This window comes from Strix aluco, chromosome 6 (assembly GCF_031877795.1).
Source record: "Strix aluco isolate bStrAlu1 chromosome 6, bStrAlu1.hap1, whole genome shotgun sequence".
Classification (NCBI taxonomy): Eukaryota; Metazoa; Chordata; class Aves; order Strigiformes; family Strigidae; genus Strix; species Strix aluco.
This window is the reverse complement of record NC_133936.1, coordinates 21,006,201-21,034,182: the sequence shown is the minus strand read 5'-3', so window position 1 is coordinate 21,034,182 and position 27,982 is coordinate 21,006,201. Positions and strand designations below refer to the sequence as shown.

General features: G+C 40.0%; 2 protein-coding genes across 10 annotated transcripts in view; both read left to right on the top strand.

The window, feature by feature from the left end:
* The window catches only part of COBLL1 (cordon-bleu WH2 repeat protein like 1), a 91,983-nt gene extending 88,933 nt beyond the window's left edge, over positions 1-3,050 (top strand). For all 9 annotated transcript variants that reach the window (XM_074828983.1, XM_074828984.1, XM_074828982.1 and 6 more), the window contains exon 13: positions 1,510-3,050. In XM_074828983.1, coding sequence (XP_074685084.1) covers positions 1,510-1,596 — 87 coding nt within the window. In that variant the 3' untranslated portion in view covers positions 1,597-3,050. The remainder of the gene's footprint in view (positions 1-1,509) is intronic.
* Positions 3,051-23,938: 20,888 nt separating this feature from the next.
* GRB14 (growth factor receptor bound protein 14) overlaps positions 23,939-27,982 on the top strand; it is a 68,647-nt gene continuing 64,603 nt past the window's right edge. Inside the window, 5 exon segments of the mRNA XM_074829965.1 lie at positions 23,939-24,042; positions 24,856-25,041; positions 25,222-25,432; positions 25,434-25,726; positions 27,414-27,546. Of these exon segments, the coding sequence (XP_074686066.1) occupies positions 23,939-24,042; positions 24,856-25,041; positions 25,222-25,432; positions 25,434-25,726; positions 27,414-27,546 (927 nt within the window).

Sequence of the window (27,982 nt, the reverse complement as noted above, 5' to 3'; positions counted from 1 at the left end):
GCCCAATATCAATCCCTGGGGGACCCCACTTGTGACAGGTTGCCAGTTTGAAAAAGAGCTATTCACCACCACCCTCTGGGTGCGGGCTGGCAGCCAGTTCCCCACCCACCACACAGACCACTTGTCTAGACCATAACGCATCAGTTTCTCTAGGAGGAGGCTGTGGGGAACTGTATCAAAAGCTTTGAGAAATGCAGGTAGACAATGTCCACCTCTCACCCCACATCAACTGAGCAGGTTACTTTGTTGTAGAAGGTGATCACGTTTGTCAAGCACAATTTGCCCTTGGTGAGCCTGTGCTGGCTTTTCCCAGTCATGTGCTTTACTTGACTTGTGATAGCCCCTGAGGGGGATTTGTTCTATAACTTTCCCAGGGACTGAAGTAAAACTGATGGACCTATAATTTCTTGGATTCTCCTTTAAGCCCTTCTTGTAGATGGGGTGACATTAGCCGTCTTCTGGGAAGTCCCCCTTTCTCCACAAATTCTCAAAGATTATGGAGAGTGGCCTTACAATTTACTGGCACCTAAAAGTGATTTCAAGTATTGAAAGGACTTTTTAAATGCATTCAATTCATAGCTTCCACTATTGTGCTGCACTCAGTAAAAGGAATAATAATCTGATCCATTTGAATTGTGAAAGAGTTCTGTCAGGTGCTTACTTCTCTTTTTACATCTTACCATACTCTCCCTTCTTTCAGCTCACTTTCTTTTTTCAGCTCAGAGAAAATTATTAAAAAAATAAAATTCTGGCACCACTAGCCAAATTATTTATTTTTTCCCGTTTTATTTAATACGTTGTGTGTATGCAGTGCTGAGATCTGTGGCCTTTTGTGTTGCTGGTCTTTTGTGTTCAATAGGGTCTTCAGTAATTACTAATCTAAAATGGGTCAAGTGAGGTTTCTTTTTAACCATTTTTCTCCTCAGAATGTTTTCATTTTGTTTAGTAAACTGTGTGCTCTGGTGTGTGGTTCACATGACTGTGGAGCATCCACAGCTCCCATTAATTCCAGTTGGAGTTGTTGGTTTGTGCAGCTCCACTGCAAATCAGCTCTTTGCTGTCTATCCTAAAAGTTATAGTTTGCTCCTGACAAAAGAAATATTACCATTGTATAAAGGAATATTAGAAGATTTTGTAAGAAATTGGCTCTATTCAATATTTAATAAAAAGTGTGTGTTTTAATGATGTTTTTTCAAGTATTTCTTTGCAACCAGGTCTGGAGAAGGACTAAAAATTATGCATGTCTTGAATAGTTATAAACTGAATTTTTAGCTAGGATAAAGTATGTCTTTAAGTAACTTTTAAATTTCCACTTCTGTAGCATACGTGCTTTGTTCCGAAATCATGTAGAAGGTCTTTCATTGCAATGAGAGAAATGCTAACTGAAGTAACAGTATTCCTTGAAGTAATGCTGTGTAACATACTACAGAGAGAAGAATCTGAAAAGTTAGGTTAATATTTCTTTTATCTTTTTGTTTTCTCTCCCCCCCCCCCCCCCCCCGCCTCCAGGTTGGTCCTCCATCAAACACCATAGCTGTCAATGGAAGAGCCAGGCTTACTCATTTGTATTCCACAGAAGCAAAAACTAATCACTAGATATTATACCAAATGTTTTGCACTTTACTACTGCTTCATAGGCCAACTTATTACTAACTACAAATTTTTGAAAGTGTAAATGCAAGTATATGTTAATATATTTTTGTCAATTGTTATAGGAATTTCAAGCTGGGTCCTTTGTTGCCTTGGAAAGATTATTAGAATATGTAAATTATGGTAATACTTTGCCTTTTCCTCTTTATAAAGCTGACTATGCTGCTAAAAAGGTTTAAGAGAAGGTGCAGATGAGCTTTGCTTATGTTAGAATGAGAATCAAAAATTCTTGATTTTAGCCTTCAAGACTGAACAATATGTAGCACTGTGCTGAAACTACAGATTTAAAGCAATCTAAGAATTTTTGATCATTAATTTTCAATTGTGTATTACTTTAACAGATTGTATGAATTTAAATCTACCACATGCTGCCTCCGTAGTACTTTGTTAAATTAATTTGTAATTAGTAGAAAATCTTCATTATATTCAGTAGTTTGTTTCTGTTTAAAAAAATAGATGGTTTTGTTCCTGTAGCTGAGTAGTTGAGATAAGTATTTTGATTTTTTTAATCTCCTTTAATTTTTTCCTGGTAGCACACACAACAAAATCAGGACATAAATTATTGGAAATTTTTGTACTACTTAAAAACTTTTCTTAACGGTAGCACTAAATGACATTTTTCATCTACTCTTTGAGTACCTGTATATAATATTTACCTAGCACTCAGATAAGCAATACTTTTTGTGAACTAGATATATTTTAATCATCAGCATATAGTCACTTACTGATAAAATGCAAATTCCAGTTTTGATAATGAAATAGAAGAATCTTTTTTTCACTGGAAGCATGACTAAAGAATGAACTGCTTTGGATTTATTCGTGTAAAATATTTTAATCTTAAAACAGCACAATAACACACTTACAAAGCATTCTTGTGTTTGAGAGTGTCTATTTATAGATTAAGCATTAAATATCGAAATGGGAATATATATTAAAAGAAAATGCTTCATGTTATATTTTATCTATTTTCCATTTCTTGTCGAGGTTATACATTTTGGGAAGAGGGTTGGAACTATGATCACACTCATGATGAAATTTCTAGATTATGGATGCATGCAGCAAGTGTTGGGGTATTTGCCATATTAAAATATTTTCTTGCTGGACTTGATTTAAATAAAAGTAACGGTATTTAGTTTCTGTTCTTCAACAATATATTTATTTTGCATTTTAGAGACATTCTGTAACTCGGTTTCAGAAACTGATCTATATGTGCATTTCAAAGGGTTAATTAATGGTTTGCTGCCAGGTTTTTGTGCAATAATCTCAAAGAGGTCTGATTACTTTTCTAGTACAGAGTCAATTATTGGTTACAAATAACAGTGTTAACTTAATGCTGAAACCCTTCAAGGAATGTTTTAGTAAATAAAAATTCATAAAGAGAGCTGATGAACATTTGTTCACTGCTGTTCTCTCGTGTTTTCTCTCCTATATCTAAGTCAAGGTGTATTACCACTCCTTTCTCCTCCTTGTTCTTGCCTCCAATGAAGGGCGAATTCCAAGGGCGGGGGGAACCCACATGGCGGTTCAAAAGATCTGTTTCAGGGTCTGATTGCAAAAGAACGCTTCATCCTTCACTTGAAAATGGTGAGATAGAAGAGGTAGGGTTTTTTCTAGTTTCTAACTGGGGCTTACATTCTATATTTCACTGTGTCTTGAGGGACAGACTTGTAAATGGTAACTCACCCCCAGGATTCTAGTGCCTGTGTTCATTGTGATATTTGAAGTCTGTGTTTCGAGCACTGCTATACACCATGCTGATCTGTACCTGCCACAGAGGTTGCACTGTGAAAGGAATCTCCTTGTGTGTACTTTGGGTGGGAGGGGGTTACATGGTTTTTTTTCAAACCTTGGTCTTCTCTGTCAAGGTGACTAAAGTTATTTCATAAAACTAATTTAATCTCCATCTGTGATAATACAAGTCTATATGACATTTCACTACTTCGACCAACTTGGTGGAGTCCGATTATTCCGGTTTAGGAAAAAGTTCAAATAACTGTGCTTGGTTTTCTTTGGTTTTGACTACAAAATTATACTACTGTATGTGCCTTAGTCCCGTATGTTAAAAGTACGTTGTCCTTTTATGTGAAGTCCTGAAGGCAAATATCATCCTATGTAGCATAGATTAAAACCAAAAACACCTCACTTGAATTTAGGGTTTCTTGTCTGTGTAACTGAACTTGCTTGATAGTTAACTGAAATGTTTATACACACTATATTACTGTGAAATTCTTCAGCAAGATTTTCTGTTACTAGCTGGCAGTATTGTTTAGCAAAACTTCCCCCTTCTTCCAACATATATGAGTAAGGCATCTTTAAATCTTGCTATTGTATACCTAGAGACTCATTTTTTCTTATACTCTTTTATTAAATTCTACCAGAAAAACTCCTGTTGATGAACTTGACATTTTTACTCATTGTTCGAACAAGAAAACATTTCTGCTCGAGTAACAAGTAAGTGTTTCTAGCAACTGCAAGCCCAAGCTAGACAGCAGTAAATTTTTGTTGTGGATGCCTTACAGGCAGGGAAAACAGGCTTTTTTTTGGGCCCAAGAATACTTACAGTTTGGGCAACCTGTATTACAGACGTCTTCCAACAGAAGGCAACTAGTTCTGCCATACCACTTACCTTTGCTGCTTTTGAATGGCAGTCAAAACATTTAGGGAAGGAAAGTCAGGATATTGCAGTGAATGAAATGACAGTGTAATTGTGCAGACAAAATAGCAGACCCCAATAAAGGTGCACTACGATTTACTGTCATGAGTTCTTTGAAGAAGCAGCAAATATCCATCTAGCACAGTGGGATCTTGATCTAGCTCAGACTGTAGGACTTTTTCTAGCCCTCCTTTACTTACAAAAACAATATACTAAAAATGATCTTGTTGGTTATTATAGATAATATTGTTTTTATCATTTTACAGAAGAATAAAATTAAGACTACAGATGTGTCTGGAGAAGGGAGCAGTTTTGCTGGGATAGCATAATGAAATAGTCTTGTTACTAGAGGTTTTAAGGCCAAGGCAAGAGCTCTTTTGCAGCTGAAAGATGTTAAACCACTGGATGTCTCCGTTTTGGGGACATATTTAGTAATCAGTGCCCTAGTTTTTCCTGGCTACTTGAAATTTGTGCCCTAGCATATTGTAGATTAAGATCTCTAAGGAAGACATGAAAATGATATGGATATGGACCAAGAGGCATGGATCACACATACTGGGTAAAGGATGAGAATATAACATGAGAGCAGCTCATGCTTTTAATTTCAAGTTTGTACAGGCACCTGTTACCAGCCAAAGCAAACATTTTCAGTTGGAACCGCTTAGAATCCTATTTTAATACACAGTTGCTGAGAAGGTTGAAATAATTTCCTTAAATAGGTACAAAGAAAAGATGCTGTTCAGCAGTAGGGTCTACATCCTTGAGTGCTTGGCCAGAGTGCATCTATCAGGTGTCGGACAACTACAACTAGATTGAAGAGTAACTAACTGTAAACTAATAAATTGATGGGTTGGTAGCCAAGCAAATAGAGCTCTTTGCAGAAGGGCAAATGTCTCTTAATTTAATTGTCTATGTCCATGTTAACAGAATGGGAGGTTGAAGTCAAAACAGCATGTTTAGACCAGAGCTGCCATCTTCACAGGCACAACAGCCTGGGTTCCTGGGTGCTGTGAATGGTCTGAGGTTCTGAAGCTGTGATGTTCTGTTAGCGCTTGGCTGTTGACTGGATAGCTGAATCTGAAACATCACTTGTTATAGACGGATTTCTTACAAAGTCTGTTTTGATGATAAAGCAAAGCTTTACCAATATCAATGGAAATGCTTCACAGCCTTTAACTGAAAAGGATGCTTTCTATGTGGATTACTTTATACAATCCAATTGAAAAATCACAGGTAAGGTGGATTTTTTTTTTTTTCCTTTAAAATTTCCAATTTAGGTAGCTTTGTGAGAGGAGGTGTCCTTCTTAAAATTACATGAAATTTGCAAATAACAGGAATCTATACTTCAAAAAAAGACTTAATTTTGGTTTGTGTTCCTTGCAAGAGCTATGTGATATGGTAACTAGCACAGAAACTGTGTATTTATCGCAACGTATTGTATGTAAAGTGGCATTATTTTTGTTAGCTGTTGCTGCTGGTTAACACAAGTTAACTCCTTAATGTTTTTTGTGCGTATATGTCTTCAAGGAGCAGATTTGGAAGAGAAGTAGCTGTATTAAACCTTACATCCACATAACAGTACAACAGCTAGGGTTTTAAGTGAAAGAGTAGATGAACTCTTCCTTCTCTCCTTGTTCCATCACCCTGGAAAGACTACTAAAACTGTTAATGGACTTAGTGATTCCGAAATTATTCAAGACACTGAAGAGAAGAAAATTAATGGGAGGGGGAAGGAGAGGGGATGAGCTAGAGAAAAAGAAGAGGAGTTGTGTTTTTCTTGATGTGGAGAATCACCACTTCTGTGAGAACATGCAGAAGGATATTTCTGCTCCTCCCCTGTTTAATGCACAAAGGAGTAATCTTCTACAGGCAAATTACCGGTTGAGGAATGACTTCACTTGCTTCCCAGTGGAAGATGTTGAATGAATTTGGTATTCCTCATCAGTGTCTTAAAATAGGAAGTGCCACTTCTCCCCCGACCTTTCATATTTCATGTTTTCTGGTTTGGCTTCAGGGTTCTACAAATATTGTACCATTTCAGAATGTGTGGGTACAAGCCAGAAACTAAAAGCTTAACTCTGAAAGCCTGATAACTTGTGATCCCTGTTCATGTAATCAGTACAATGATGAAAATGCAATCCTGCGCAGGACAGGCATTGTTCCGCATTTGCTAATATAGCAGTGAAAGAAAATCTCTTAACATTAGGAAAGGGAGAAACAATTGTATCCAAAAAGGACACTAAAACTATTAGGAAATTTAAACTACATCTATTGGTAACTGTTATTTCAGAGCGATTGTGCATATATAACTTAGGGCCTGGAAATAACAAGGGCTGTATCTTCTCCAACAGAAATAGATGTAACTCCAGTGCCAAAAAGAATCCAGAAAAGTTGGATTTGTATGTATGTTGCTAATTCCTCTGAAATTCTCAAACTTTGAGAATGGTCTTGTGCCAATAACATACTACAGCCAGTCCGATTATACAAAAATGCCAGTGACATTTACTAATTACCAGTTTGTGATTGTATAAGAAGTGTATTTTCAGTAGCTGTTTTGTTGATTATCAGCTGCTGCATGTGAAGAACAACTGTCTTCTGTTTCAACAAATGATCTTGGCAATTTCTAAAGCAGTGCACGGGCGTTCCCAAACAATGCTTAAAAGAGGATTTTAGGGGTAGGGTGGGAAGCTAATTCTTAGGTTTCTCAGTCATTTGAATACTCCTCAGAGCAATTGCTAAAATAAAGAACCTGAAGAAAACTTACTCAGAGTGGAAGACTAGGCATTTCTGAAGAATACATTCTAGTCTTGTCTTATATGAAATGTAGGGCAACATTGTTTTGTTATTCGTATTAATAGTGACCCAACTCTCTCCGTAGAAAGCGGGCATCAATAGTTGGGGGAGGTTGGGGTGACGGAGGGGAAGCTTCGAGATCAGTGTAGTTGAACTTCTCCAGAAAAAAGTCATAAGCTGCTGAGGGACCATTCCCTTGTTCCTTCCATTTGAGAGAATAAACTGAGATACGTAAAATTCAAGCCTTAAACTTTGATCTCATTGGATTGGCACAATTCTTCACAGTATACCTAACTATGTGCCATGTATGAATTAAGTATCATATTCCCTTAGTTACTTAGTGGCAAAAAATGGAGATAGATCACCATGTGGAATAATCAAAAGTATTTACATAGCTATCAAACACTCACAGATTTAATCTTATGATTTGTCTGCGTTTTTATGCAGCTGTGGTATCTGGTTGCATCAGATTATATGAACTGTAAATCTGTAAAAGTCTCCTATATCTAAGTTTACTGTGAAGATAAGAATTTGCAGTGTGCCAAGAAATGCTCATTAAATATTCCATCAGTCTTCAAAGTTTCGAGTTAAACTTTTAAAAGAGAGCAATTGTCAGTACAGGGGGTACTGCTGCTTCTGTTAGCATGTTCAAAGAATGTCAGAGCAATGGGGCATCACCTTTTTATAGTTTTAAGTCTCTATTTGGATTTTTTTTTAAATCTGAGTTTCATATTGAACTTAAATGTTGAACAAATGTGCAATGGTTAAAATGTTTTAACATCTTTAAGTGTGAAGGATCCCCAGATGTTTAGTAGGCTGTAATTAGGTGAACCTAATCACTTTATTCATTAATGAAATACTGTCACTTAAAGTGTACAGTGCCTTTGATTAGAAGCATTCCCTTATTAAATGGACTAGAACAGCACCTGAGGATGTCTATACTGTGTCAGTGATTCTTGAAATATTAAGCTGTTCCTGTTTTAGTAGTCATGGCTCCTTCACAACTCTCTTCGGTCCTTTTTAAGATGTAAATTCAAGCCTGCTCTGATCTATGAATAAGAACATTGTGTGCTGCTGACACTAATGTGAGAGTAAGTGCTGCTCTGTAACTTGCATAAGGAAGTCAGCATTACTAATATGAAAGAAATTAATTAACCATTAAAGCAACTTCCCACAGAAACTTAGATTTAGTCATTATTTACATTCTGTATGTAAATCGAGATTTAACTTGATCACAAATTACAGGCATCATGCAGAGATTACTGCATGAGTTTATTACCACTGCACAGGGTTAGATGGTCACAGTGGTACCTTATTTTCATGTGGGTATCAGATACCTGAATACCTACAGGTAGTAATGGGAAAAAAACAGTGTACTCCATCAATATACATATCAGAAAATCTTGTTAGTTTTGGAGTAAGCTGATACAGAAGCAGGGAGGGCAAAACATAGAACCCAGTGATGTATTATAAATAGTGAGGTTTAACTAAGAAGACAAAACATCAGGTTATGTGAAGTCTACCAGTTGACAGATTTTGTTCAAATAAGGATTGGAATGATTTGAAATACTGAAATTGAAGTCTGTGGATAATTGGGTTTTATTTATCAGTCAGGTGTAGACTGTAGCATTAAAGTGTTGTAGAACAGTATGGCTGGAGAGCTGATATTTCCACCTCTACAGAACTGGCTTTGTCATGTCTAGTGACTGAACACAGCTCTTAGTCCCCCTTTTGTGTCCTGTTTTTTATAAATAAGCTAATTTTGATGCAGCTGGATTTTCTAGTACTGTTTACCGATCTGTAACATAGTAAATCAAAAAGCAAAATACTGTCTACACATAATGCAGCAACCTCTCCTGTACCACACAGAGGGTAATGATACTTGTTTAAAGTCTTCCATCTGAGTACTAAGCAGGGCTGACCTTGCTTAGCCTGTGATATTTGATATCGTCATAGCCAAAGCAACAAGAACACTAAAATACAGTAAATACAAGGAAATTTTCACAAGTGACAGAATAGTTAAAAGAATGGGAATGTTAAAGAATGCGCTTGAATATTTCATAGTGAACATCCAGAGGAGTAAAGGTATTGAAGCATACAGTCAGCTCAGGGCAGTGGGAGAACTAAGTCCACAGAACCTGCAGTTGCAACAGCTGTTAAAGAATAAATTTGGCCAACAGTGGCTATTTGCAAGTACTAGTGTACTTAGTGTACTAGTGCTGGTGTACCTTAACCACTAGCGTACTTACTAATGGTTAATATATTTCTAGTTGAAAAAATAATTAATAAACTATAGTTGGACTCAGAATTTCATAATTTCCCCCCAGCTATATGTGTGTGTCTGCTTGTTTGTTTACTCTCTTCCCTGCCCCCCCATGTGTTCCTGATAAAGAACTCAGACATGATGGCTACAGTCACACTTAATCTGAAGCAGTAAAGCAAGGACAAATGAATTTATTTCACAGTTGTGTAAGGCTTTATATAGCTCTGATATATCAAAAATACAGTGAAAATCATCTTTAAAATAGTTAAGCTGATTGCAGATTTCTAAATGAAACACTCGAACTAAACAGGGAGATGGGGGAAGGAATGTGGAGAGAGCTACAATTGGTCACTTTGGTTAAACAGCATGACTGATTCCATCAGCAGAGGCTATTCCATTTCTTCAGATGCTAAGAGCTAATTAAACACTTGTGTTCTGCAAACTGAAGTGTATTTGGCCACTCAAACGTGGATTGGCGGACACCTGCAGCTATGAAGTGTGTGTACCAAGCAAGTCGGTCCCTACGGTATGTATGCCATGCTGCTGCAGTTCTAAACTCCAGCACCTAAATGATGCAAAGAGGTGAAGCAAAGGCTGAAGATGTAGATTGCAGAAGACTTCTTTTTCAAATTATAGAGGACTGGGAGAAAGATGGGCACCCAGGCAGCTGCATAGTTAGGTGCCTCACTTTTAAGGATTAGCATACTGTTAATCCTTATTAAAAGCGGCTGTACTGCTAGGGTTAATTCTTGAATGGCCAGAAGGTCTGTTGGGAGTCAGCCAACAGGCAGTCAAGCTGCTATTGGGCCCAGCCCTTGGAGCTGGCATGTTTTAATGATCTCCAGAGAGTGCTGAGAACAGAAGTCTCTCAGAGACACTGTTTACCTGACTCTCCCTTTACCAAGACAACTGAAGGGTAGGAAGAGGAGAGCATTACAGTTTCTGTAGCTGCTGGTAACTGTATGGTAACTCTTACACATAGCTGTGTAAGAGAGCTCTACCAGAGCTCTACTGTGAGCGGTGTAAGAAAGCTTTACCAGAAGCTACCGTGAGACAGGCACGAGCTCTGTGCATGGAGTTCACCTGGGGCTGGCCTGTCAGGACAAGGGACCCTGAGAGAGGGAGGTTTGGGGGAAGTAGGCTTAAGGGCTCTACCTGGAAGTGATGGGCTTAATTTTTTTTTTCATTCAAAATGTGCTATTAATGATTTTTTTAAAAATGAGAATTTTCTTTCCTGTAGGCCCCCTGTAAGTGCTGGAAGGCCACTCTAAGGTCTCCCTGGAGCCTTCTTTTCTCCAGGCTGAGCAACCCCAACTCTCTCAGCTTGTCCTCACATGGGAGGTGCTCCAGCCCCCTGATCATCTTTGTGGCCTCTTCTGGACCCACTCGAGTAAGTCCATATCCTTCTTATGTTGGGGACCCCAGAGCTGGACACAGTGCTCCAGGTGGCGTCTCACAAGAGTGGAGTAGAGGGGGAGAATCCCCTTCTTCGACCTGCTGGCCACACTTCTCTTGATGCAGCCCAGGACACGGTTGGCTTTCTGGGTTGTGAACACACGTTGCTGGCTCACAGTCAGTTTTCCATCCACTACTACCCCCAAGTCCTTCTCTGCAGGGCTGCTCTCAGTCAACTCATTGCCTAGCCTGTATTTGTGCATGGGATTGCCCTGACCTATGTGCAGGACCTTACACTTGGCCTTGTTGAATTCAGGAGGTTTGCATGGGCCCACGTCTCCAGCCCGTCAAGGTCCCTCTGGACGGCATCTCCCTTCCCTCCAGCATGTCAGTCACATGACACAGCTTGGTGTCATCAGCAAACTTTTTGAGGGTGCACTCAATCTCACTGTCAATGTTGCCAACAAAGATGTTAAACAGTGCTGGCCTCAACACCGATCCCTGAGGAACACCACTCATCACTGCTCTCCACTTGGACGTTGAGCTATTGACTGCAACTCTTTGAGTGCAACCATCCAACCAATGAACTATTCTAGGCTGTCAGGTGTGCTTGGAAGTTCAGTTGATGTAAAAGGCATATTTTTTGGTGCCCATGAAAGATAAAAGGCTAAAAAGAGAGGTAAGGAAGGGTCTGCTAGACCACACTATTAGGAAAAGGAAGGAGGTGAGTCTTGTGTAACCATGACATTAATTTTAAAATATATTTTGGTAGTGATGTGAGTTGCCAGATCATCAGTGGGGAAAACAACAGAAATCAAACTGGAATGATTTTATCTCAAAGTGGGGGGGGCGGGGGGAAGCAGTTAAAAGCAGCAGATATTTCAGATTAATCCTGACTCTTTAGATTGATAATCTAAAGGTGGAAGGCAATTTGGGTGAGAGAGAATAAAACAAGAGTTATAAGACCTTTAGAAAACATGTCAAGAAAGATTAAAGGAATGGGGTTGTTTTAGTGTAAAAAAAAAAAAAAATGGAAGACTGATCAGGATGACATAACCATGTTTGAACACAAAAAAGTTGCTACACCAAGGCAAGTGATTAATCATTGTACCTTCAAGCAATAGTCTGTTCCAGCTTTAGAGCATAATGGAAGAATGGCTGTACTGGGTCAGACTGAAGGTTTGTTCAGCTTGTTACGTGGCTTTTGACAATGATCAAAAATTCATCCCTAGGGAAAAACATAAGATTATAAAACACACAAAGTAATACTTACCCAAGGTATGCTCAACCTTCAACAATTTTTAGCTCTGAGAATGCCTAAGTGAAAATGATTTCTGTGTATTTAATAGTCTTAATAGTCATCTTGTTCAAGAACTTGGCTACTCATTCTTTCAACTCTTGTAAAATTTCGGCGGTGACAGTACTGTGTGACAAAGTCTGCTTTTACTTAATGACATACTGTCTGAAGAACCATCTTTTTTTGTTTGTTGTGAACTTCTACTTGCTAGCTTAATTTTATCCTCTCCAATTCTATTTCTTAAAGAGACATTAACTCATCAATCCCCATTCATGCTCTTTATGCCACTCATGTCTTTACATAGTGTAAGGGGTTGTACCATAGGCATTTGAGACTTGTACACTCTTGCCATTTTATCTGTTAGATGTCATTGAGATTTGCCAAAAGAAAAATATAGGTATGACCATGCCTTATGATTCACTTCTTTCAGTATCTTGGGAAGAGGACATTTTCTCCTAGCCGCATTTATTTTTCAAATCTGTGTTCTTGCAGCTCTTTGCCATAGTGAGTCACCTGCAGGCTACACCTATCTTCCATACAAGATCAAGAGTTTGAAAGAAGTTTGTATGTCACACTTCTAAAGTATTAAATATCCAGCTGAATAGAACCTTGCTAAGTCCTATTTTTTCACAGATGTGATCATCTGATTCACAGATGATCTTTTCAGTTCTCTGGACAGTGAACAAAATTGTTTAAAAACTTGAAGATCTGATATATAGGTTGTTCAGTTTACTGTGATAGTTGTTTGTTAGTTTCAACTTAAAATAATGAGATTCCTTTGGCAGCTAAGATATGCCACCTTTACATGTGAAATTTCAATCAGTTTTTCTGACAGGAATTTATATTGAAGTCCATTACCAACATACTATGTTTGATTAGAATAGCTCATCTAATCTTTCTCATTCATCCATTAGCAATTTTCCCAGGAAGTTAGCAAGGCATAAACCTATAAGATTTCCAACAGTGAGGTGAGAAATGAAGCAGCTTAACAACAACAACAAAGCCCCTTGTCAAGCAAACATTCACGCTACCTCCCACCTAAGCACCGAGTGCTGTTGCTTCCAAAGGGATGGCAACTCAGAACCCAGTGTGGTAACACAGGGACCTTGCTGGGGAGGGCCCTGTCCCACCATCCCTGAGTGAGGGAGAAGGGTAGGCCTGGATACAGCAGCCAGGGTCAGCCAAGAGTCCAGATTACCAGACAAATCCATAGTGAGGAAGAAAAGTCTGTGGCTCTGGGTGCAGATCAGCATGTCCATGGTCAGACACAGGCATGGATGCAGCAGGAACTGTAGCTCAAGTGGGGACAAGGCACTAGAGCCTCAGATCAAGAGCAGTTCCCCAGGAAGGGGACAGCCCTGACTACAGCCTCCCCACCAAGCTGTCTGAAGAGCTCTTCCCAAGGTCACCGCTGCAGTTCAGGCAGCCAAACCTCCAAGACAAGGGAGGATATGCTTGTGGTCTTGATAGCTGGCTCTGATGGAAAGTATGCCCCTGAGTGAAAGGAGCTACGGCAATGTAGTACTTGAGATAGGCTAGAGTTCACCCCTGGAAAAACATTTTGCTAGCAGATGCACACCAGGCCTAGCAGGAAAAGCAAGCACTTGTGGGCAAGTTACTAACTGCTGTGGTTTTCTCATCCCCCTTCAATCCCCATCCACCAAACTGAATGCAGTTGGCAATTTGGCCACAATTCGTACTCCCTCTCCCTTTTTTAAAAAAATCATATTTGCACTATAGTCAATCACTGTGCTGAAGGTTACTGTAAAGTATCAGTTGACTGAAGACCTTGTACTTGCATGATGAGCACTTTTGCCTACAAATACAGGTAGCTGTCCAGAAATCTAGAACAGGGAGAATGTATTGCCTTAAGTTCAAATATTCTTTCTAGTCTGGCTTGCAAACACAGTGTTTTCTCCTGAACTATTTCTGCTGATTCATTATTAACTTACTTTGTATTGCAATGTTAAAGTGAAACATGTTTCTTTAACTCTCTTTAAATGAACTACCTTTGTGGCAGTAGTTTTAGATGGGTTTTTTGATGCCTTTTTAATGGTACATTAAAACTTAATGAATGCTGAGTAACAGTAGAATCCCTATGGAACCACATATGGTATCTACATTAATACTGAATGAATGCATAATGATCAGTAAAATTTCTGTGGTTTCCACATGAATCAACAGTGATGAGCCACTTAGTGTTACACTCAATTACATCATGTTTAATTTATGTAGCATTGTTTGGACATTATGTTTAAATGTCTTTAGTAAATCATTGAGACTCTAATTGAGCCTCCATTTCAGTGACAAATTGCACTGTAAACATTAAATTCAGTTTTTTACACAACAATTAATTTATGTTGAAGCCTGCTTGCAAAGGGTCAACAATTTGATATATTCTCACTATTACTGCCTGAAAAATGGAATCCTAATATGAAAATAAATTGCAGTACCTGTTAAATTATTTCTGTTCCCTTAGTTATGCAGCATCCGGACACTGGAAATGTATTTATTCCCACAACTCTGGAAACAATGTCAGTACCTCAACTGCTCTATATGACTGCTGCCAAGCAGTTCAGAAGAACTTTTCAGGTCAGAGTACCTTGTGCACATCTATGCATCAGACTCAAAAGAGTTTTCCACAATGCCTGCCTCTCCGCAGTGTCACACCACCTCTTGTGTATTTGGGAGGCCTTTCTAGCGCATCCATGACTCGCTTGCAGTGCAGATGTACTACAGCAAGGTGGACCAAGAGCTTTTGAAGACTGACTATGCCACCGGTCTGCCAGAGGTAGCCAAAGAGGTGGTGAGGGAACCTACACCAAATGCAGACACGCTTTCAGCTGTTGTCCAGTCCTGTGCAGGACCAGGAAGCCACCACTTTTTCCCATGGTGTTGATTACCTGACAGCCTGTGCAGAGGAATATAATCTTGCCTCACTTCCAAAGCATTACAAAAGTGTGAGGGACCCACTGCCTCACTTCATCTCTCCTGCTCTACCTTGTAACACACGAACATGGGCAGTTGGTTGCATAGGCCCTGGGGTGAAGGCTCTGTGAAAGGCTGCCAGTGGCAAGAGGATTGTCTGTAGCTGTAGCCCTCCACTGAAGACTTTCACAGTAACTGCTGCAGCAACAGCATTTGGAGTGAAACGGGGTAGAAACTTATCAAAGGATGCTATGCTAGACTCCATCTTCCCAGACTGGCTCCACAGGGAGATTAGAGATATGCACATATCTGATCACAGTGAAAAATAATACAAGTAAATACACTTTGTAAGGGAAAACTGGAAATAAAATACTCCTACTCCAACCTTCCCTAGGAACTTCTCCTTGGCTTTTACATTTTCCTATCAGGTACTTCTAGCAGATAAGCTCCTGACATGCTGTTTCAGTGGGTGTCTGCTTGAGCTGGTTTTGGAGATGTTCCAAGGCAGGTTTGCAAATATTCATTCATAGAATGAGGCTGGGGTTGCCTGTTTTATTCAATCAGCTCAGTTACCTAAAGAGCCATCCGAACTTGTCTGACTTCTGGCAGAGAAGGTACCCTCTTCCACTATAGAAGGGATCTTGTACTCTCTGTTCTCTCAAGTTGGTCCTCCTCACTGGTAGTTCAGGCCAGCAAGGTCTTATCAAGAGTCTTTTTTACTTGAATATTCTTCCTCAAGTAGCTGTTCAAAATACAGTAAGTTTGACAGGTCTTGTCTTGGGAGTTTTTAGTTCTGAGAGGTTGTCTAGTCCAGCTGTCTTAACAAGAAAGACTGGGGGGAAAGAGAACTGGATTTGGAGAGCTATTTACAAATAAATCCATCAATATATTTTTAGCTTCTGCAAATTTCCTGCATTAGCTTCTAGCACTAAGCACTGCATCCAGTTACTTTAGTTTATAGAGAATTTACCATCTGTGAGTATACCAAGCTATCATTTTCATTTGCTGTTCTTTTTGATCTGCTGTGAGATTATCTGATAACTGGCAAGGCATCTAATAAACAGCTGGCCAACAACTTTGTTAGAAGATCTATAGAAAAAGAACTTTATAATGATAATAATCATAACAATAGCTGCTCTCGTTTCCCTGGATTGCTGAAAAATGCAAATTCAGACCTTTAATAATTGCAGCTCAGGCTTTCATTTCTGACAGCAAAGTGAGAGAGAAAAAAATCTTTCCATCCTAAGAAGCTGTAAAAGAGGCTATCAGCTTCTTTTTTTAATTATAATTCATTCTTGTTAGAAGAATTTAATAAACGAAGTATAAGAGTGAAAAGATACTTATGGAGAGCCTTTTCATTTTGCTTTAAAAAGTCCTTTTTTGGTTTATGTTGATCTTTTTAATGATTCTGATCTCATGATTTAGGAATTCTATGTTGTGTTAATTTAATTCAGCTTTAATTTGAATTGAATAAAATATTGGCTAGCTTGCTGGCTATGATGATAAATGCATGTACTGCTTAAACAGAAAGTGTTTGAAATATATAAAATAATCTGAAATACACTTCAATGTTTGTCTAATAGATTTTAGTGATGTAATTATTTCTAATTTGTTATGTGGCTGTATATTTTTAGAGCCTGCCGTGTAAGAGTATTTTTTAAAATTAGATGTAATGAGGTTATAATACCACTATAGCCTTTGGAATAACACCAATATAAGAAACAGTACAAGAAAATAATCGAATGTATGCCTTGAGCTACATGGTGGCTGTACAAACAGACTTCATGGCAAATTAGATTTCCTTGACTAGTGTTGTGGTTACAGTGATATAATTCATGTTTCATAACTCTGAAGATATAATGAAGACATTGTAACCAGAAATGTGTCAATTTGAATAAATTTATTATGATTTGCTTTGGTTCTAAAAGCTCCCAATATGTTATAATAGAAGCCTACGTTCTTGCTTGAGAGCCAGCCAAACTCTGTAGAAAATGGAATGGGGTTTTAATGTCTTAACAAATCACTTAATGGTAGATTTTCCCTTCAAATAAACAAAAGGAGAATTGTTCTGAAGGGACTGTGCTAATAAAAGAGATTGGAATATACCTTTCTTTTAAAGCCACTTTGAAAGTAGAATGTTTGGAAGCCTTGTATTTAGATGGTGGCCTCTTATTCCCCATGGAAACTCAAAACATTGTTAAAACTGTACATCCACTTTTGCCTGAATCCCAGTTGCAATGAAGCAAAACTTAGCCCATGCAACAATTAACTCTCTTCACCCATTGCTGAACTGCAATTACATTTGGACTGAATGCAATATTCAACAGACTACCTCCAGCTACAGTGCAAAGTAATTTCTCCAACTAAAGCCATGGAGGCTGGTGGAATGTAAATTGGAATTTAGTTAAGGCACCATCTAACATTTGCACAAAGTACAATTTATCAGTTAGGAACTTTCATGTATCACCTTCAGTGACACATTCTAGCTTTAATACAGTTTCTTGGACAGAGGCTTGGTATTGGTTCTGAGGCCATGGCTTGACAACATGCTAACATGGGCTTGAGGCCTTGAAGAGTTGCCACAGGAAGAAGAATCCTCAAACTCACTTTGTTAGTTCAAGTTTGTTAAGACATTTTCAATGGGTTGAATTTTTACCAGTAGGCTTTTTGCCAGATCAGATATTGTCTGTCCTCCCACAGCCTGCATAATGTCAGCCCAGAAACATAAAGCTGCTACAGATTCTTTATCATGTACTGTGGCTAATTTGACAGAAATGTGACTGTGTGCTTATTCCTTCTGTGGAATGGGTATGTATGTCATCTTGAGTGCTCCAGTAGTACAGATATCCAGTCATGTGAAAGAATACCAACTTTTGTGTCTAGAGTGGATTTATAAAAACCTGGACTTTATGAAAAGGAAATGTATTAGTCCAATAGTTCTTCTTGGATGATAGGATGCAAGTTGCATTTTATAAGTCTGAAAACCGCATTGCTGTTGTTTTATAAAATAAGTTCAACGAATGTAAAAAAAACCCCATGTATTGCTTTCTTTTATTTGAATTCTCAGACAAGTACAATGGATTGAGATAAATTTATGGAACTGACAGAGAACACTGAAGGATGAATTTAAAAGGATTGAGTGGCTATAACACCTTTCCTAATTTTAGATGTGATCTCAGTTTGTAGTCCTGCTTCCCAAATGCTTCAGATCCATCAGATGTTAAATTTCTTTGAAGTCAGGTGCAAATTATTTATGAACTTGTTCAGTAGCCAGCATTTTTCTCATTTCCACTCCCACCCCAAGGGAAATTTTGTAAGACTTTTTGACTTTTAAGTAGAATTTACAGGGCCACTATGTGTAACACAATTGTCTGGAATTATCTTGTATGTTCTTATTCAAGTAATATGTAATATGTCCTTCATAAATACAGAGAAGTGAACTAAAAGGTTGCTTACGTTCAGTGTTATGAAATTGTTCTATTTGTCATGGTAAAATTAGGACTATTAGAAGAAAATCACTTATTAAATGAAGTAGAGGAGCTACTAAACAACTCCAGAGCACAGCTACAGTAAACATGAAATCAAAGGAAAAGGTACTTTTTTCGTCAGCTCAAAGGAAAATCACCTTTTGGACCAGATTTAAAGCTGACTTATTGTCAGGAGTACTGAAGTATTAATACATTTTACCTCTTTTATTTTTAGAAACAAGAAACCTTCATTATAGTTACAAAGAAGGACGGCCTGATTGTTAGAGTACTAATTTTGGACTCAGAGTTTGCATTCCTTACTCAGCCACAAATTCCATTAGATCTTGAGAAAATCACTTAGCAAATTAATTACATTGTCTAATTTTCAACAGCTTACTGAGATACTTTAGTCAGAAGACCGTTCTCCCTAGGTTTCCCATGTAGTCAGAGGAAACAAAAAGTTATTCTGGGATGGTTGTTAGCGCTAAAACCCCTACGTGGTTTTTAGTTGACTCTGGAGTCACCTGTTCCTGTCCATGGAAGTTCTATGCCTCTATGTTAAATGGCCAGCCTAACTTGATATAGTATCTAAAGTCAGGTACTCTGAATACCCACTTAGGGTTAATTTTAAAACACGTTCAGGCACATTAAGATGCAAACATTTACTCATCCGTATGAAGGGAATAAATACATTAAAATGTTAGGTGCACTGATGTTGTGATAATTAGGTTCATAAGTGCTGAGATTGTTGTTAGATAGGGTTCCTGAATTACAGACATTTGCATTAATAACCTTTTAATATAATAACTTCCAAGTAGTCAGCACAATGCTTTTAAAACATGAACGGTAGGTTGGTTTTTCAAAGGTTTATTGAATACCTTATTCCCTGAATACAGATTTCTTGGAAAAACTCTTGAGACGGAGCAAGTGCCCCTTTCTCTATGTAAACCCTGTGGGATTAATTCATTCCAAAAAGTACTAAATGTCCTACCAGGTGATATATTAAAATGGTGGCAGATATGTTATACAGTGGCACTACCTTAGGAATTCCAGCTGGCTAGATAAGCATTTGTTTGTTTTACCTTCTGTCATTTGGGAGGAACATAATGACTCCGTCATTAAGGTTCAGCAGAACTTTCCATTTCATAGCCCCTTTTCAAGGCGTTCTAAATTGCACATGCACAGGTAGATTGATTTGGAAATTGCTTTGCTCAGTGAGGACTGGTGCAAATTTGAAGCTGCAGATCTGGACTAAGTTATTCTAGTGATTTTGGAAGAGAAAAATTCTTCCTCCCCTCACATGTATGCAGATATGCATACAGTCACATTTTAAATTTCTTACTGTTCCCAGAATTAGAGAAAAATCTCCTTCGATCTAATGAAAGCTTCCAAAACTCAATTTCACAATGCAAGATTTCTGAAGTTACTAGACTTTCATTTTGTTTCCTAAAGTTATGGATAGTGTATTGTGAGCTGCATGTTACAGAAGCAGAAAAGAAACAATATGAGTGAAATTCAGGCACCTGAATACCCATGTCCAGTGCTATATTTAATGTCAAAGGATATCAGAAACATCCACATGGGGTGGTCAAATGTGATATAGGATTAACAGGAAATCCATGTCTTCTTAGGGTATGGCAGAATAGGTATCTAAATTGGTATTAGATGCCTGCATTTAGGCAAAAAAATATCTATATATCAATTTTTCAAAATACAGAAGTAATTTTGTCTTTAAATTTCATGTATCAGCCTCGTACTCTGATAACAAAAGTGGAATGCTACCTGCCTTGAGTCTGACCAGGTATGTTGTTTCTTTTTGCCCAAAATAAGTCTACATCTCTCTTCCTCTTTGCATATATCTGGAGACTCTTCCTGTGCTTTGTCTGATACTGTTGCTTCAGTGTTCTTGGCAGCAGCTCAGAAATGGCTGAGATTTATGAGTGGTGTGGCTATTTGTGAAAAGGTATTTTAGCTCTACATTTCTTGTTAGGTTTTTTGTTTGTTTTATTTTGGGTTTGGTTTTTGGTTTTGTTTTGGTTTTTTTTTTAGTGCTTGTATTTTGTTTCCCGTTCTACAAAACGACTAGTGTTAAAGGGTCTCGAATCTGATTTCCCATTACGGAAACCGAACTTCTACGTTCTGGATAAACACAAGGAGTACCAGATAGCATAGTCACCTGCACCCTTCCCTCCATAATAATTACATGTTTGTGTGCAGTATTCTGAAGGTATATAAAGTCAGAAACTATGTCCTATGTTTAAGGTGAAGCTCCAGAAAAAGGGATGTAAAAAGTATCAGCAGTACTCTGCTGTTGTGAAACATTGCCTGTTTAATTTATCTAAATACTCTATCACTTATGTGATGTTTAACGTCATCCACTCTTCATAATAGTTATTTCAAAGGAACTAACAAAGTATTAATTATCGCAAATATTTACAAGGAATTAATAAGAACAGAGAAAGGTATTAAAAGAAAAATGTTTCTTCCGTTACAATACTATCATTACAAATGGTTGGTGCTGCGAAGTCAGTTCCCTGAGACTCGTCAATTCACTTCCACAAAAAAACTGCAGCAGTGTATTATGTGGTTCATTCATCCATAGCTACCCAGAATATTACATCTAGTCCAGTAGATTTAGACCCATTAGATGAAGACATAGCCACTGTAATCCATACATACATAATATTCACCCTGGACTATTACAGTTCTCTCTAGGAAGGAACTTTATGCCTTATAGAAGTTCAAGGTTGGCCAGTGCAGATCACATCACCTAATGCACAGTTTATTATAGACGCTGCTGAATGATTGATTTCATGCAGCCTTAGTGCGAGGGAGCAGAAACCAGTATGTCATGTTGTCTGACCTGCATCTCACAAGCACTACATGCCACCCAGTCAACCCTATGCTGAACCTAATTATTTGGTTTTAGCTACACCAACCTTTCAGAAATCATAAGCTCTTGATTTGATTTGATTGATTTGAAGGGTATCATTCTTATTCTCAAAACCCTGCACAGAATTTAATTCTATTCTTGTGTTACAGATCAAGGCAAAATTCCAGCAGGGGGATGTTCTGGGCTGAGGACAAAGCTGTTACAGGGAATCACAGAACTTGCTATTGAAATAGTAAACACTGTTGTCAAAGCTAGCAATAAAATCCATTCCTCTACTCAAGTTTCTTACAAAAATATGCTAAAGTATTCATGCTTTTCAACAGGTAAAAATCCCAAGCCCAAACCAAATAACAACAGAAAAAAACACAGTGCAAATCTGCTTCTTAATAGTAAGTGCAGAAAAGGAAAATTAAGTCAGGGGAAACACCAGAGTATTACCATGCTCTGTTTTGTGTAAGTGCACACAGAGGGAGTTCCAGATTAGGTTGAAAAGCAGCTTCTGGTAACGACCAAGACTGGCAGTACTGATTTAGTCCCTTGGAACCTTTTCCTTATCTGCAATAAAAGATACACATTTTAACAGTAATTCTAAACTTAACATTCAATGTGAGCTATAATAATAGGCAAGACTCCTCACAAACCATTCAACCACAGATAATTTTCAAAGAGTTATGCACTACTGCCAAGAAGTTAGCTAGTGATATTTCTACTTGTGCTCATTGGATAAGTTTGGCTTTCATGAAGTACTCTGCCCAAACAGATGGGCCAGTTTTCAAAGTTAAAAATGGGCTTTTGAAATGCTCAAGGAGCAAGGGTGCACAGCTTGTTGTATCAGGACCGTAAGATGTGTTCAACATATTCTAAGTACACCGAGATAACAAATACACATAAATTACAAATTCAGGCTTATATCTTGGGGCATGCCTTTTTTGTTGGACAAATATTTTTTTCTTAAGGTGATCCTCTATATCATTACATTTGATGCAATTGATTTTGGGGTGCTTGTAGAGAAAACATTGTATTGGGAGACAAGACTTATGCCTGGTTATAGCCTTGCAGTGGAAAAACTAGGTACTTCTGTGGCTTCAGTCTAGTACTTCAGTAGAGGTAATTCTTTTTTTCTGCCACTGTTGCTATGACAGAAGGTGGTGTAAAGGTATGATATTAGTTGTCTTCGTGTAACCGTCTTCAAGAAATTATAGTGAAGCTTTTTACGGTGAAGGCATTATACATATAAAACCACATTGAAAATATCTTGATAAAAGCAAGGGGTGTGTGTGTGAAAGGGTGAAATAAAAAATCCAGCAAAAACCCTCTAAAGTTTTCAGACATAATCACAAATAGTTTGGATTTTTTAAATCTTCACTTCATCAGTAATAACTGTGAAAGTTTACTCTAATTAAAGGCATAATTTTGTCACATTAATCAAGTGTCATGGTTCTAAATAGCACACAGGCTTTTGAGAACCAGAGCGCTTGATTTTCTGGAAGTGGGGTGCATACTGAATAGCTTGAATCTGTTGGGGTTTTTCTCAATATATATTTTTAGTTTTACTTGATAAACACCTGGACCTGATTAGGGCTAACAAAGATTAAATTAAAGAGAAAATAAAACTACTGAGTTGAAGATTCAGGGAAATGTTGTCTTAGAATAAGGACCACTGTGCTACAGAAGCATAGCAAATACCAAAAAAAAACAGACTAGGCAGCTTAGATGTATTTATGATAAAAAGGAAGCCAAGTCACAAATATTTTCATGTCAGGACTTAGCAGAAATCTGCTAGCCTTTTAATATCAACACTATTAATTGTCCACAGATTACTGGGTTTGTACTTGTTCAAAGAAAGAGTTAAAAAAGGTTATACTTAAACAGAGCTAGGTCAAACGCTCTCACATATCTTTAGCCAAGCTCTGGCAATATTTTTTATCCTTACAGTGGTTCACAAGGAGAGGCAGTAACTCAGGAGAAACTTTAGTTTCACATTTTCACCTATGCAACATTTCCAGTGCTACACCGGAACAACCACATCAGTCTTTCTGTGTCTCAGCTTTCCAGTGACTATTTTTCTCATACAATGCTATTCCCACAGAAAGCACTGAAAGCAGCAAGCATCAGGACAGACTATGAGAAGCAGAAAAAAAACCTTTTTAAGTCCATTTGTTTCTTAAATTCAAGTGAAATTATAATAGCATTACATTTTTATTGATCTCTCCTACAAGTGGCATTTTTGCTGTCATGACTCATTAGAATCCTAGCAAAGCTGTTTTGAAACAGAAGTATTTATTTGCTAATATTCCTCCTAATTGTGTTTTTTATTTGCCTGCCATTTTAAAACAATTACATGACTAAGCCAAAGACACAAAAAAAGGTACCATGAGTGTCGGGTTGCAACTATGTAACAAGTTGCGAAGACTGTGTGAAAAGTCAAAACATACTTTCTTTTTGTGGCTGAAATTCTAAAATGCTGATTGTATCAGCATACAATTGCCACCTGAAGGTTTTTATCTCTTCCCGACCTCATTTTTCTACCTAGAGCACCTACACCGGTTGTCCTTCCTTCTATTCTTTTGAAAACAGTGAGGTTTAACATGCTACACGTATGCCAGTGAATCAATTAGGCAGAAAACAGTGGTCTGGTCAGTGCAGTTGTGTCAAGATAGCTGTTTGCAAGCAACGAGCTAATCAAGCCAATCATGTCACACTGTAAAATTCCAGATATGTTTGCCATTCTCTGTATATAAGAATTGTTAATCAACTTGGACTTGCACTTCTGCTGTCAGCATAACAGAGAATGAGCTGTTCAGAGGACAAGGAATCCTTCCTTTCATTGAAAATAAACGTCCTGCAAAATCATCTGTGACTCAGCCAAAATGAAAACTGTGAGTATGGCTTCAATGTCAGAAAAATCTTTCTCCAGAATTGAAATTTTGACACGTGTGTGATGATTTCTTCAATGGGTTCAGGAAAACAGCAGAACACAGATATCCCCAAACAGTCCGTATTTTCACCAGTCTGTTTCTGTTACTGTGCCTGAGCACAAGTACGGTCAGAGGGTTTCTCATACAGCTGTTTTCACCAGGGGCTGGGCTTTGATTATTTGACTTTCTATCAGATTGACCGATTTATACAACTTTACCCACTCTGCTTGGTGCCATCAAACTGTTCTCCATACAGCGAGGGGCTATTTTTATTTTGCAATAGGGCAAACGCCAGTAAGGACGGCCGTGGAATTGCCACATAGGATTTTGTGTACATAAAGCGGGGCAGGAGCTGCCTTCCTCACTGTGGAGGAGCTCAAGGCGTGAGGCAAAACCTTTCCACTTCGCGCTCTTGTCGGAGCTGTGGCTGACGGAGAGTCCCGGGCCCAGCTGGGCGCCCGGCCTCCCCAGAGCTGCGCCTCTGGCACAAGGTAACGGGCCTGGCCCCCGGCCTTGTTCATCCCTTCTTTCTCCAAGGTGTAACCATAAATTCCCGACCTCGCCGAGGGATGCGGCACCTTCGTTAATGATTTGTCAGGCTCTCAGACAAGCGCCAGGCCCGCCCGGCGCAGCGCGGCTGGGCCCCGTTGCGCTCCCCTGGGCGGGGGGGGCGGCCCTGTCCGGGGCAGGAGTTACCGGCCAGGCCCGGGGCAGGGCAGGCCCCGGCAGCGTTACCCCTTCGCGCAGGCGGAGGGGCCGAGGCACTCGGCGGGCAGCGCCCGGGGCCCGCTCGGCGGGGCGGCCGCCCGCCCCCTCCTGAGCAGTCAAACGGCGGCGCCCCCTCCCCTCAGCCGCCCCGAGCGCCCTGTCAGGCCCGGCCCGGCGCCCCGAGCGGTCCGGCTGACGCCGCGGCCGCGGCTCCCGGGGCCGCGCACCTGCCGGGCCCGCCTCGCTCTGCCGGCAGGAGCGGAGCGCGGGTCTCCGACCCACCCCCCCGCCCCGCCGCGGCGGAGGCAGCCGCGAGGGCACGGCTTGGCCCCCGCCCGCCCCGCGCTGCCTCCCCGTCGCAGCGCGGAGCCGGCGGCCGCCCGCCCCCGCCGCCGCCCGCGCACGTGTGCCGGGGAAGGCGTTCGGTGCCGCTCGCCGCCCGGGCGGCGCTTCCCCCCCCTCCCCGCTCCCCGCCGCCTCCTCCGCAGCGGGAGCGGAGAGCAGCCTCCGCCCGGCACGCCCGGCAGCGCCGGGGCCGCTCGCCGACGTGCCTCCCGCGCGGGCGGCCGCCCAGCCAGGACGTCGCCGCCGCTGATGGCCGCCCCGCCGCCCGCTGTGCCGCCCGCTGTGCCCCCCGCTGTGCCGCGCGGCGCGGGGCGGGCGGCGGAGCCCGCGGGCGGCGGCCCCTGCGGCGCGGCGGGCTCCCCCTGCCCGCTCCCCCGGTCCCCCGGGGGGCACCCGCCGCCCTCGCCCCCCGACAGGTAAGGCCGGAGCCCGGGCGGGCGCCGCCAGCCCTGCCCGCTCCCTCGAGGGCCCGCCTGCTGCCGTCTAGGGGCGGGCAGGCGTCCCGCGGGGGGGGGCTGAAGGTGCGGGCGCCCTGCGGCCGGGCAGCGGCGGTTTGGGGAGGGGGCGAAGCGCCGGAGGGGAGCGGCCTGGCCCGGGCCCGGCTCGCTCCCCCTGGAACTCAAAAGTTGTTTCCCGGCCCTGCAGACACTTCCCTGCGCTGCGGATGCGTCTGTCTGTCGTCCCGTGTGTCCCCCCATGTCGTCCACCCCCCGCTTTTTCTTTTTGGTGTTTGTTTTGTTTTGTTTTGTTTTTTTTTTAAGAGGTTTCCCAGTTTGAGGTGAAAAGAGACGACGTTGCTGAGTCTGTCTTGTCTAACTGAACCGAGCCACTACTTTCTCATTGCAGTGTCTTTCTTATATGTTTGTGAGATAAATCGCTTCACGGTTAGCGATGTCGCTGTAATTGCTGTCAGTGATGTGCACCCTGTTTCTTACCTCTCAGGCTCTTCTTAAAGGTATTAGTCTCTATTCTTAGTAAAGGAAACCGTGATTTAGGTTTTTCATGAAGCGTCTGATCAGTTTTGGTAGACTGAAGTTTACAAAATCTTAAAATGCTGCACAGAGGATTTTTTCACTCCTTGACGCTAAATACTACTTTAAATGAATGCGGTGACAGTTTCCAGAAAGTAAAGCATCTTCATTCTGCATCATTACCTTACTCTGTTGGTTTTCCCCACTTTGTACCAATTAGTATGTGAAATCTGGAATGATTGTGATGAAGGTAATAAATACTAATCTTGGAGCCATCAACTCACACATGTAGAAAAATCTGATTATATGTTGACAGACTCAAAATACCTCAGGTGCTTTGGGTGGTGCTCTCCACATGAAATCAAGTAGACAAAGTGCTGTTCAATATTTTATGTGAGAAAACCATGCACTGTAATGTACACAGCAGTCTAAACAACCATGTTATTAATGTGATACTTTAAACCGGTGCATAACTGAGCTCTTCAGCAAGTACAGTAGTGATTATCTTCACTACTCTAGCAAAATGCTGCTTGATGATACTTCCAAGACAACCAGATTTAGGAAGCCAGCAACTACTGAGACATTTATTTTATGATGGAGCTATGGAGATTCAAATACAAAAGTAATTGAAAACAGAAATTAGTGTATTGCTTTGCACTATTTTGTCTTGTCAGTCACTTTGACTCCTGATTCTGGTGGAAAAAAGTTTCCATTTGTTTAAAATACAGTTGTGATGTACTCAGGAGATATTACTGAGAAGTTACATGCATCCACTGTTGTAATATGTGTGCATAGGGAATGGCATGAATACAGGGACAACAAAATATTTACTAATGCCCTTAGGAGCCAATATAAATATATCTGTGCTCTTACTCTGCAAAGACTTACACATATTCAAACAACTTTATATTCAGAGCTGAATACTTGGATTGCTTTCAAGTAGTGTTAAACACTATGTTAATAGATTCAGCCTACTGATTAAAAAAAATAACTGCACAAAAAAGCTAATTGCTGCAACCAGGAAGTGTCATGGTATTAGTGCCTTAGGATTTCATGCATTGTGGTTGGATATGGCAATTTTAACAGCAGTTGTTACAATTATCACTTGCTATTATCTATTTTGTTGAAATAGGAGAAAAAAGAAAGATGACAATACTTTGGAGATCCCATCAATTCCAAATCCTTTTCCCGAGCTGTGTTGCTCTCCATTTGCATCAGTTTTGTCAGCCAGTCTGTTGCCCAAGGCAACTTCAAGAAAAAAGCAGGTAAGATTTATAAATTATTATTTGACAAATTCTAAATTGGTTTCATGAAAGCTTGAGGAAAAGCTCAATTACATATTAAGTTATTTTTCTAATAGAGGTGTTCCATATTTCTGTAATTTGGTGAAATTTTTTCTGTAGGTCATTGGTGATTGTAGAAAATGAGGTTTCAGAATCTGTGAGTTAAGACGTGACTGTTCTTTCACAGAGTCCACATGTGACTGTGCACATTTTTTGGGTAGAGCAGAATCAGGGGCAGGCAGGTGGTACTTTATGTCCTTAAATGAGAAGTTAATTTCTTCCCTTCCTCCCCATCTCCAGTTACTGTCATCAGTGCTATAGCATGGAGGGTTTTAACAGTCACTGAGCAGCTTCTTTTGTCTGAAGGTCTAATTTTGCAAGGATAATTAAATAAAACTGAAATTGATGGGGAAGGAGC